Below are 12,215 nucleotides of genomic sequence, written 5' to 3'. Positions count from 1 at the left end.
CGCTGACTCCCCAGCTCTTCCTCCTCCTCACTCACCGTGTCCTCTCCCAGCACGGAGTACCTGGAACCTGAGGCCATGCTGTCTGCCTTCCCACTGCCAGCCATCGGCGTCTTGCCTGCTGCAGATCCGCTCGCACGAGGGGTTCTTGCAAATCTCTCCAGCCTGTCTGCCGCGTCAGACCGCATGTGCCTGCTCCTGCAGTCAGTCTCCTCGGCGCCATCTTGCCTTCTCGGCCCCGGACTCGCCGGCTGCGTTTTTTGCTTCTTGGAACGGGTCATTGCAGCAGTGTTAAGCGGTACCGACTCCTCCAGCTTCCCAGCCTCCAGATCGGTGAATATTACCGGGTATTTCAGGGATAAACAGTATTTTCAGGATGAATACAGCAGGAGCTCCAGCCACACACGTCCTCTTACATCTGCTGCTAGGCCACGCCTCCCCTCACTGCACTTTTAATAATTTGGCCCCATGAATTTGCTCCTCTTAAAGAAATGTAGCTATTTTTTTCCAGAAACCGCGTCCATAGTCTGTGTCTGGTATTGCGGTTCAGCCTCTTTCATGTGAATGCTGCAATACCAGACACAGCCCATAGAAAAGGGTGGCGCTGTTTCTGAAAAACACATTTTGTTAATCTCAGACAACCCCTTTAAAGTGTTGCCATCATAATGTGGACTATTGAATATCTTCCTTATGTGTTTCATGTATTTACTTATGTTTCTATTTGGTTCTTGCAGCTTTGCATGTACATAATCCAATCTATAAAAGGTTTACACACTCCCCCAAAATACAGGTGAGCTGACAGGACCTCAAATAATGAATAAAGAGGAATATTCAACTGTTATTGGACCATACACACAACCTCTGTCCCAGATCTCATCAGAATTGAGAATGAATGGGATAAATCTGAGTACCAACTTTACCTTTATACCACCACTAGGTGGCAGTAAAAAAAAATCTACTTTCAGCTCCGAACAAATATTGAAAAAAATAGATCTTGTATCCTTCAGGTAATTTGTACATTTATAATTCCCTATACAGGAGGTGGGTCAGCGGCTGGGCCTTACAAAGCCTGTGATAGTACAGAGCATGTATATATTTAAGGTAAATCTATAGCAAGTATATAACCCCAGAGATGGTGAAATTTCTAGTTGACATATATATGTATTGAATTACACTATTTTTTTTTCAGCAACCTAACATCGGAGGGGAAGGTAAGATACTACATATAACAAACAGGTCTTCATGTATTTTTGGCTTTTGTACATTGTAGTCTTGGATGTAAAGTTTAGATGAATGTAGAATAATTGCCCCTTAAAATGAATGTCCACCTTATATTATCATGTTTTTTTTTGTGCAGGTAAATTATATCTTTACAGCAGTCTGAACTTAGTTTTCTGTAACAGAGACCCAAATCCCCTGCATAGACAAAGAGTGAAATGATAAAATTCTGTCTGCCTGCAGCCACCACTAGAGGGAGCTTACTGCATACAGTGTTATTATTCAGTTCACAGTATAGACCGTATGCAGTAAGCTCCCTCTAGTGGTGATTGCATGCAGACAGACTTTTATAATTGACCTCTTGGTCTATGCAGAGGATTCGGAACTCTGTATCAGATACATGGAACCCCCCAAAAACTATAAAGATATATTATGAAATTATTCTGCACAGAATTTTGGACCTATTTAGATAAAAAAATGTAACCAAAAACTAAATTTGGATGTCTGTTTCCCGGAAAAAATATAGTGTCCTCTTCTTTAGGACTTCCATTGTGGCGAGAAAGGGGAAACGTGATGGATTCAGATTTAGTTGTACTTCTCTCCGTCTTCTGTCTTTGTATCAGTGACTCCGCACCAAGACGCCACCTTCCTGCACACAGAACCTCTTGGTCGTATCGTAGGGTTCTGGATTGCTGTTGAAGATGCCCATGAAGAAAATGGCTGCCTGTGGTTTATTCCAGGTTCACATCGGGGTAAGATATGACAGGATGGCTGTTTTCTTCCTCCACAACATCATTACGTGTTATTAATATGGCACCGACATATTCCAGGGGTGTCGTGATGAGCGACTGGCAGACATTCCTGCCGCCATTTATCTCAGGCGACACAAATCCAACCCGTCCTAACACAGACTTTATAGATTTTCAGACAATCATATCTACGGTGTTAAGCTAACATCACACGACAGGATCCGTTTTGCATCCGTTCCAGGCAGTGTTTCCGTTTTTAACGGCCGATTTTGACCAGTTTTCCATCTGTTTTTTCCCTGTCCGTTTTAAAAACGGATGAATTTAATGCCACACACTGCCCTCTGTAGATAGTACCCCCTGTTGATACTGCCACACAGCCCCCTTGTAGGTAGTGCCACACAACCCCACTGTAGGAGCAGTATCCCTCTGCCCAGGGATTCCGCTTCAGGGGTTGCCCCTGACGTCACTGTCCATATTTGGACAGTGACGTCAGGGGCGCCATCTAGGACCGGAATCCCCAGCCAGAGGGATTCTGCTCCTACAAGGAGCTGCAGTGGCACTATCTACAAGGGGGCTGCGGCACTTCCTACAGCAAAAAAAATCTCCTCTTCCTCACATGCACTGTGAGGAGGAGAGAGCGGGCGGCAGAAAGCACGGCCGTCGCTCGGATCGCATTCAAGTGTTTCACACGGCCCCATAGACTTCCATGGGGGCTGTGAGGACGGCCCAAAATAGGGCATGTTCCGTTTTTTTTTCCTTAAAAAAATCGGCCGTGTGAATAGCCCCATTTGGAGTCTATTGTCTTTACTGCAGCCTCGTGACGGACATCAAATAAACGGCTGTCGCTCGGCCAACAATCCCTGCCGTGTGAATAGGGCTTTAGCCTGATAGATAAATTTTTAACCTGCACAATTCTTTCTTCCAGTAGAGATAAGCGGCGCCGTGTCTGGTAGCTGCTTGTCATGTGCCTTATTAAAAAAAATCGTGCCCAATGACCATTCACCCACACACACACCCAGGACCGTTTTGGCCGCTGATGCACTTTTCACACCAATGTATCCTATGAACTTACTACAGACACCTCTCATATTTACGATCTGCTCCTGAATAAGTCTCTCTGCCTCCAGTTTCCCAATGACCAGTTCACTACTTTCTATCTCCTTCTTAAGCCGGAATATCACGTCGTCTGGTGCGCACACCGCCAGGCTCAATACCCTGCACGACGTTCATTGGAGAAGAGCGGCGCTACAGTGACGACCAGTTTGTGCCAGCCCCAGTGTCCAAAGGTGCCTTGTACTTACCACATAAATCACTATATCCATACGTGGGGGGGGGGTCTATGGCTGCATGGCGTCTACATACATGTCCATATAGTAGTGTCTATTGGCTTGATGCGTATGTAGTACACCGTAGTCCCAGAGATATTAGACGTGACATTCATATTTATCATAGGAACAATATACAGTATAAGTCATGCCATTACCCAGAATCCATTGTTTATACCTTCGCTTATTACTAGGAGGACTCGTTCTAATCCACGGTGAAATTGTGCACAAAAGCGATCTGAACAGTTCACCCAACTCTCGTCATGCCTACTCCTTCCATGTGATGGAGTCACAGGATACCACCTGGAGTCCGGAGAACTGGTAAGGACCTAGGGCTGGGCTGACCCGACCGGAAAACATATTTCACACTTGCGTTATGGGCTTCCTGTCCGGTATTTGTGAAAGCGAGAATAGCGCAAATTACAGGAACTATTCTTGCTATCAGAAATATCGGAAACCTGGTGGATCCCATAAATAAGTCACTGGGGTCCGTCAGAAATCCGGGATCACAGCTCCGTTATAGACTTCTTCACAGAGACGGACTCTTCTGGCTTCTATTACTCCATGGAGAAAGTGGCCGACGTTTACATTAACTTATTATAGGTAGGTCAAAACCGCTTTCTACGCCAGGACTACAATCCCACACCAATATGACAAGCACAGGCGTGCACGAAGCTGAGATATAGAGGGTTGTTTGATGTTCTCACATGGGAAGGAGAACAACTGGTGACCACAGGCTTCCTGCAAAGTCACAGGGACAGCTCAAGTAGCTTTGCAGTGCCTTAGCACCGGAAGATAGAGGGGGCTACCCCCATCATTCCAATGGCTTAGGCGCCACGGGTCACTATTGGCCGCAGCATCTTAGAGGTTAAAAGCAAAATCAGAGTTAGCGCCATTACTTTGAAGTGTGAACTGCAACAGTGCTCACCGGAGAGCTTCTACCGCTTCGTTTTAGCGATCAGTGGGGGTCTTGGTGCTCAGACCCCCACCAAAACTTCTGATATGTCAAATGTTTTTTAAAATTTGAGTTATCCTTTAAGATTATCCAGAAGAGCGTACCCCTTAATTCCTATCTGAGTAACTCTAACTATTATATCATTTCTTCTCTCGAGGTTACAGCCCAGCCAGGAACTCCCCTTCCCATCCTTATACACATGAGAATCGCCAGTGATGAATCTACACGTGTCCGTGGCGGTCGTCCTCTTCACATACAATAATAATCAGATTAGTGGTATTTCTACAATAGTTCATAAATGTAAAATAATCAATGTACATCAAGACCTAACAGACGATGGATTATTAAATCTGGGGGATCTGTCGTCCCCCCAGGAATAGCGCCACTCTTGTCTGTGACTGTGTTTTGGTATTCAAGAAAACGAAACTGCAATACCAGTCACGGCCCATGGACAAGAGTGGCGCTGTTTCTGGAATAAAGCTGATTATTATTTTTTTTTGCCTAATTTCATACAACCGGATAACTGGTCCTCGACACTCCGTCTTCTGCATCTGGTCTGGAGGGATTGCAGGTTACCATGCAGTTCTCCTACCAGAAACAAGTGTCGGAATATAACCGGTTTAGATGACGGATTAAAATTTTACTGAACAACAAAAATGCAAATGAACACAGTACACACATTAATTTCAGAAAATGTTTGTGTTTTATACCAATTTCTCCATTTTTGCATTTAAAGGAACAGTACCATGCGTCTGAATACTTGGGACCACATATTGAGATAAAGAAACCTGGTTTTCAAGTGTATAATAATAAAATGTAATACATGATTTACGTATCCGGACTGTCTTATCTTTGATAATACTGTTGTAATAAAAACCTCAACACACCTCAACCTCTTTCCAGCCAAACCGGATAGGAATCAACTGCGACCTCTAGGCTGTCTCTTCATGGTCATCTTGTATGTCCCCTGCCTTATGTCAGGTTCACTTTAAAAGACAAAATCACCCCCCCCCCCCCTATCTGTAATGGTGTACCAGTCTCACCAGATCATGGACCTGCATTGACTATAGGTGAACCTGGCCCGGAGTATAGAAAAGCTGCGTCAAAAGGACCTTGTACCGGCGTCTTATAAATAAAGTTGGTAGAAACAAGCGCGGGAAATATTCGTACATTTTATATCCTGCCCTAATTAGGTCCCCAAGGGCAAATCTAGCGACACCTTGGCTACTCAGAAAGCACCAGTGTCTCGGAGGATGTATGTGTACCCGCGCCCTCCTCATCTAGGGCTAATCCCGAAGATCTGCTCTCAGGCACCAAATCAGTGCAGGGTATATATTAGCATGACCCCCCTGGTTTGTATCAACTTTATTCGATTACTTCAGACACGGATCAACCTTGTCAATAATCCTACATGATCTCCCCACTTTTAGATCTTGGTTACGGACGTCCTATTGTTCTCCATCATTATTAAACCCTTCTATAGTTTCCCGTTAACTGCTTGATGCGTCGTGTAGGAAACATTTAAATCTTATCCCATTTGATCCCTCTCTAAAACATCTGGACAAACAAAGCGGAGCTCCTGTGTATTCCCCTACAACACTGTCTGGCGACCATAAATGCAGCAGTCATCTGATCTAAACGCTCCCCGAAGACAAAACGACCACCTCTTTAGATCATCAGCAGGATGTGCAGGTAAAGCGGCAGCAACAAATTGTCTATTTGTGTGGTAAAAGCTTCCAGAAGTGACACCAAAGTGATGGATCCCAATAACCACGCGTAGCCACTGTTCATGTTCACATTAGCGTCAAAGATAAGAATCAAGGCGACTGCGATGACCTGGGCAAATATAGACATCATGGTGCCTTCAAATGTCTTCTTGGTACCAGGCCACTTAATTTCACCCAAGGTGCTACCACAAACCGAGGCTATGGTGTCACCTACTCCGACTGCTAGCACCCCACAATAGGGAAGCAATGTAGAAGGGCTGGATAGAGAAGAAGCACATAGCCTTGGAAACAGCCAGATCGGTAGAGACATCCCTAGGAGAAGGTAAATGTGTGTAAGTATCAGAGGACCACTGTCCCTCTCGTCCAAGAAGAGTGTCAGCAGGTGCCGTAACATCTCCCCTAGTGGTCTAATACGGAAGTAGCGAACATATTCTAATAATACGAAGACGGCGAAACAGGCCACGGAGGCGACGAAGAGTAGCTGCATGTCATATATAAGTCCGGGGACGTAAGTGGCCACCGCAAGGAAGTGAAAGTACTTGCGAGTCACTGTGGACACTTGAAGCTTCTTAGAGTCCGGAGTCCGTTTAGAATTCTGGTAGAGAACTACGGCGCAAGCGGAAAGTGCGAGGAACATCCAGTAGCCAAGGAGATAGAGACGTGCACGGCTCTCCACAAGGAACTCCACTAGCCAGAAGAGCGGGTGCCTCTTGATGAGATACTGAAGCCACGGCACAAAGATCCCTAGACCTAACACCGCCGTCATCATGTAAAAAAATAACGAGGAAGTCCAAGTAGAAGAATCCATGAAAAAGAACAAGGCTGAAAAGATCATTCCGAGAAGCACCAAAGCCACCAATGTCACCAGCAGCAGGTAATCTGCAGGATCTCCTTTGCCACCGACCGTATTTAAGGAGCGTTTAATAAGTTGGTTCAGGACAAAGCTGAGCCCACCAAGAACAATCAAGGCTTCTCCAGGACTGAAGCAGCGTGGCATCAGGTATAGAAGGATCATGCTAAGGTAGACGAAGATGAGGAGCACCTCCAGAACCTCAATGACTTCAGACACGGCCAGAGAATTCTTCATGGTGTAGAGAATGGCACTGCCAGCCACTCCGGACACTATGCAGGTGTTCTTCGGTACAGGTTTTGTGATCCCTAGCGCGATTATGGAGAGGAAATACGCTAAGGCCATCCCGGTGGCAGATACAACTACTCCGTACCTCTCGAAATAAACATTACCGGAAGCTTTGCATCTCTCTCTTATTACAATGCCCAGCAGGGGAATGATCATGCTGGCTGGCAGAAGTCCGCTGTTGGCGGATGATCTGTACTGAAATACTGCTCCGCCAGATTGTAATAATCTGTCCCATTTGTGTTGCACGTAAAACGCCTGCACCGCCAAGGCCAAAGCACACCAAGAAAAGCGATCCCACACTACAGTATGGATGCTCAGGACAATGCAGAACACCACCAGAGACTCCGCCACCAGCAGCTTGTTCACCATGATGGCGGCTGTCCTGGATTTTCTTACGTCCTCCTCTAATGTTAAATGTTGTCAATGTGGGCAAATCTCCTCTGCGTTGTGCATCATCTGTGTGCACGCCGGATCGTATTATGCCTTAAAATACAAATAAAAAATGATCTGATTAGTAAATAGTAGCAGCCAAGTCTCATACACTATAAACAGAGGTAAACCTGTCAAGACGTGTCTGGAAAGATATGCAAGATCTGACGTGTATGACCCTTCTTTTCCCATCCTGTACATTTATGGCATATCCACAGGATACGCTCCTATCCGCATCGCTCGGATCGGCTGACTTTCATCTGATGTGTATGGGCCTCCTACAAAAGGGTTGTCCAGAAGGGAGAACCCCTTTAGATAGTGGATTAACTGGTAAATAATTGTCTATCACAAGAACGGGGGTCCCGAGCTGCTCGTTCCTCCTCATTGCAGGACCGCAGTGTGGAGGACATTGCTTGGATCGGTGGTTGAGTTTGCTCTGCGACTCTATGGGAATGACGGAAACAGTACAGCAGTTTCTGTCATTCCCATAGACATTAAATGGAGCGGCGGGTGCATTCTTGGCCGCCTCTTTATTCAAGCTCCTCACTGGGCGGGGGTACAGCGAGGAGGAATGAATGCTTAGGCCCCCCATTCTAGTGATCAGTGGGGGTCCCAGTAATCAGACACTTATCCCTTATCCTGTGGGTCGGCCGGTGTGAATCACGGACGGATGTCATTGTTCTCCCTGATAGGGGAGGGTTCTAGAAGTGGATTCCGTCAGATATTTAAAAATGTTTAAGGTGGGAATACCCCTTTAAGAGATCACTTCACGTAAACAGATGTTAAAGGGTTTCTCCAGTCTGAATAAAGCGTTGTCACTGTATAAATGTAAAGTTCTGGAACTTGTTTTGTGTTTCTATACTACACCATTGTCAAAATGTCTGCTTGCTGTCAGCGAATGGGAACATTCTTGTTTGCATCCAGACTCTTAAAACCCATACAGACCTACTACTACTCTCAGCTAAGGGTTTGCTTCCATGTATCCAGTTTAGGCAATCCTCCCTGAGTAATAGATGAGGGCTGCTGTCTATGGTGAAGGATATGGAGGTAAAATAAAGGGACATAACTGGGGGACCTGTATCCTCCTATCAGCAGCAACACAACATCACCCAGGCGGAAGCCTCACAGTCTCAGGTCAACCGGACAATATGATTTCTTTGTCTCATTCCACCCCCATTACCACCTTTACCTTGGACAGCGCCATGTTGCATTCCGGTCACCTGACAGGAAGTGACATCACTGATCGGACCCACTTCCGCCAGAACTGTGTAGTTCGCTCTTTAGTTAGTGTGGGTGGTCACGTGACGTACGGACCGCGGTCGGGTCTCGTCACGTGTGCGGCGGGGGGGACGTGAAGATGGCGGCTGCTGGCGGCCTGGACGAGAGGTAAAAGATAGGGGACGGCGAGAACCGGCTTGCAGAAGCCACCGGAAGCTGGGTGAAGGCTGACATGACCAAGTTACGTTTAAATGGGGAAATGGCGGGAGACAGTGATGTATGGACTGTCATCCCCGGCGTTCTGGCCATAGTCACATGTCTGTGGGTAGAACCCCGGTCAGAGGCTGTGTGGTGAACACTACAACTCCCAGCAGGCGCTTCATAACGATATACTTTCCGTTACAACCTCCAGCATGTCCTTCCTTTCCAACTACAACTCCCACCAAACTCAGAGGTGCACACAGCACCGAAGTCTAGTCTGAGACTGGAGTATAACCCTAAGGTTTAGCATAGGTTATTATACTACGACTCTCCTCGGTTATAGCTCTGGTTGCAGAAGACTACAACCCTCAGCATGTTTATAATTGTGTTTATAGCAAAAACCCTGATAAAGGAATTCTTTATGGATAGTGTAATGAAACTACAACTCCCAGCATGATGGAGGGATGTGCTAAAAATGTCAACAAAGACATGCTCTGAGGGAAACAACATAAAGGTTGCCAACTTTCAATAATCACTTTTAGGAGGATTTAGGTTCCCCCATAACCAGTGTGTGTCACAGAGTGCCCCCATATACTGTGGTAGAGCATTTGGTCAGTGCTCCCCTCTTCTGTCCCGGCTCCTCTACACTGGCAGGTAGTGACTGATAAGCGTCTAAATCCTGGCCGCTTAGGAGACCCCCCCGCCTTCACGGGGCTCTGGGCGAGTGGACTATTTACAAGGATTGACCAGCACTACACAACTACCACAACTCTCAGCATGATTTTGATCCTCTTCACCCTGTGCTGGTTGCAATTTTTAGTTATAAAGGTCTGTTGAAAACTACAATGCCCAGCATGCCCAAAATACGGCTGCATTGAAAAGTTTACAACTTCAGGCAAAATCGTGGAACGGAAACTAAAAGCTGCTGATGGTTTATTTATCATAGGGATCTCCCTACAGCTACAACTCCCATCATGTCTATGGGCTGGATTAATAGTTACATTCCTGGTATAAGCACTCGTCATAGGGGATGCAGGTGATTCTGCTGTGATCCCCAACATTGTCTGAACTAGGACTACAACTGTCCACATCACCTGACCGCTGCAAAACTACAACTCTCAGCATACTCAATGGGGGATATAGATCAAAACTGGTGCAAACGAAAAGTGGAGTAGTTTCCCGTGGCAGCCAATCAGATTCCAGCTCTCGTTTTTCAGAGGCATTTTGGAAAATGAAAGCAGCAACCTGATTGGTTGACATGGGCAACTACCCCACTTTTCCTTTGCACCAGTTTTGATAAATCTTCCCCATTGAGTGTTGTAGTTTGCGTCGTTCTTGGCGCAGGCGCTCCTCATTAACCTGTGCTGGGTCATTGTATGAGCAGAGCATGTCCAGCTGTGTTGCATTGTGGTAGATGTAGGGGCGCATTTATGAAATTCATCTTGACCTGTATGGCAGATCCAAGGGCCTGGCAAAGCAGCTTGCGCCAAATTTGTTATAAACTAGTGCCATTATATATGTACATCTACAACCGCTATAAGGTGGAGTAGGAACAGCATTGTGTCTGGTGTGCTGTGAGTCGCGTCAAACATATTTTGGTACGTGGCCTGTCTTGATGAATTTGGAGCAATTCGCTCTTTGTAAAGTGATTTATCAGACTGTTCACACTGGTCTGGTGCGGAGGAAAACTACATCTCCCAAAATGCAGTGAACCAGCAGAACTGTGACTGCCGCTGTGATGGTGTTGAAAGGTGGGCAGATACTTATAGGAATACGTGTTTACCCGGAGCCAGAACCGCGAACCAACCAAATCTCTTCATTTACGTCTCTGGGAATCTGTGATTGCAGCAATTCATTACAGGGGGTGCCGACTAGAAATAGCGATGGATTGGAAATGTCTAATCCCTGAAGGTGGAACGTCGGCAGCATCTGCGCATTCATTCACCGTTCTATGTAAAGTAAGGTGCGACCTTTAATAGGACCCTGACAATAATCTGATCACAGGTTGTCACACTGGGATCCTCAGCAATCACCTGTCATCTATGGGGGAACCCAGTAGCCTGTGTTAAATTTCCCTGCAGCGCCACCACAGGGGAAGTGAAGCATTACACTGTTCTCATTGCTATCAATCGGCTGTACATGTAATGCAGGACATGCTGAGTCCTCCAGAGAGAGAGAGAGACGCTCTTCATAGCTGCTCTCCATTCAATTTCCTTAATAGGTTTCTTGAAAATAGGTGTTCGGACATGTTGTCGTTGTTACTTATATCTGGTTTAGTAAGGTTTTTATTACTGTACATCTCCCGGGAGAATTAGCTGATATGATCGCCGTAGAAATCTACTCATGGAATTTTGTTTTCACAGAAGCAGCCGGGAGCTGTGGACCATTCTACTTGGCCGCTCTGCTATGAGAGATTCTGTAAGTGTTCATCTGACGTCACTAACTACAGACACTTCCTATCCCCCTCCTCACATAATCTCCCTGCCCTCTAATAAGCAGCTTGGTACTTGAAGAACCTTGCCTCTCCTTAAATACTCCGTGCTGCTGTTCGGTAAAAGCCACACCATAATATACTTTTATTTGGCAGATACAGATCAAGGCAGAGCTGGACCGTTATGGAGACAGGTTTCTACAGGGATTGTCCTTTTACAAACCACCCAGGTACATGCATATACAGACTTTATCGTCTTGTCCGGCTCCAGCATACGCCACTTAATTTACCTTTCTATTGCTTTGTGTTTCATCTCACGTTTTCAAGAGCTCTACTTGCTGTCAGTGAATGGAAGTGTTTGTTTCTATTCAGAGTAAAACCAAGTTCTGCAAAGAATTTGTTACATTGTGTCAGTGTAGGAAAGAGCCTGGAGAACAAGACGGGAAACAGATTTGGGGGTTTGGCTCCTAGGGAATCGTCATGACTGTATGCAGGTGTATCAGGACTAGGTTAAGACGGGTTTTGCAGCATTTGGATCTACACTAAAAGGACCTCATTCATTGACCGCAAGTGGAGATCTTGAAAAAGGCAAGCAATTGAACCAAACAGGATTTTTCTCTTGGTAGTAGTTGGGTTATGGTGTCAATGTTTGGAGCAACTGTAATTGTTCTTTAGTTCTTTAATATCTTATACGTAGTAGATTCCAGCAGTCCAGCTTTTGTACTGGACTGTCTCGTGAACGGGACCTCAGAGTGGGCGGGACTTATGCAAACTTGCATAGCGAGAGACATTTGCCATCTGCTTTGGTGGCGTTCCTGAAGGGGGGG

The 12,215-nt window shown here is 45.9% G+C and overlaps 3 protein-coding genes across 3 annotated transcripts in view; 2 read left to right on the top strand and 1 right to left on the bottom strand.

Annotated features, from left to right (window-relative positions):
• PHYHD1 (phytanoyl-CoA dioxygenase domain containing 1) overlaps positions 1-5,071 on the top strand; it is a 38,140-nt gene extending 33,069 nt beyond the window's left edge. The window contains 7 exon segments of the mRNA XM_075835221.1: positions 732-787; positions 1,036-1,098; positions 1,187-1,208; positions 1,839-1,967; positions 3,134-3,250; positions 3,484-3,610; positions 4,402-5,071. Coding sequence (XP_075691336.1) covers positions 732-787; positions 1,036-1,098; positions 1,187-1,208; positions 1,839-1,967; positions 3,134-3,250; positions 3,484-3,610; positions 4,402-4,447 — 560 coding nt within the window. The 3' untranslated portion in view covers positions 4,448-5,071.
• DOLK (dolichol kinase) lies at positions 4,925-8,797 on the bottom strand. Its single transcript, XM_075835207.1, has 2 exons — positions 8,728-8,797; positions 4,925-7,592 (listed from the first exon to the last, which is right to left on the bottom strand). The coding sequence occupies exon 2, from the start codon at positions 7,476-7,478 to the stop codon at positions 5,913-5,915; it is 1,566 nt and encodes a 521-aa protein (XP_075691322.1). The 5' UTR covers positions 7,479-7,592; positions 8,728-8,797; the 3' UTR covers positions 4,925-5,912.
• Positions 8,798-8,817: 20 nt separating this feature from the next.
• Positions 8,818-12,215, top strand: part of NUP188 (nucleoporin 188) — a 29,800-nt gene continuing 26,402 nt past the window's right edge. The window contains exons 1-3 of the mRNA XM_075835203.1: positions 8,818-8,924; positions 11,321-11,375; positions 11,545-11,618. Coding sequence (XP_075691318.1) covers positions 8,896-8,924; positions 11,321-11,375; positions 11,545-11,618 — 158 coding nt within the window. The 5' untranslated portion in view covers positions 8,818-8,895. The remainder of the gene's footprint in view (positions 8,925-11,320; positions 11,376-11,544; positions 11,619-12,215) is intronic.

The sequence above is a fragment of the Rhinoderma darwinii genome, chromosome 8 (assembly GCF_050947455.1).
Source record: "Rhinoderma darwinii isolate aRhiDar2 chromosome 8, aRhiDar2.hap1, whole genome shotgun sequence".
NCBI lineage: Eukaryota > Metazoa > Chordata > Amphibia > Anura > Rhinodermatidae > Rhinoderma > Rhinoderma darwinii.
This window is presented reverse-complemented; position numbering and strand designations above follow the sequence as displayed.

Excerpts from the sequence above, each read along its gene's own strand:
- DOLK (XM_075835207.1), bottom strand. The coding sequence starts at position 7,478 with ATGGTGAACAAGCTGCTGGTGGCGGAGTCTCTGGTGGTGTTCTGCATT.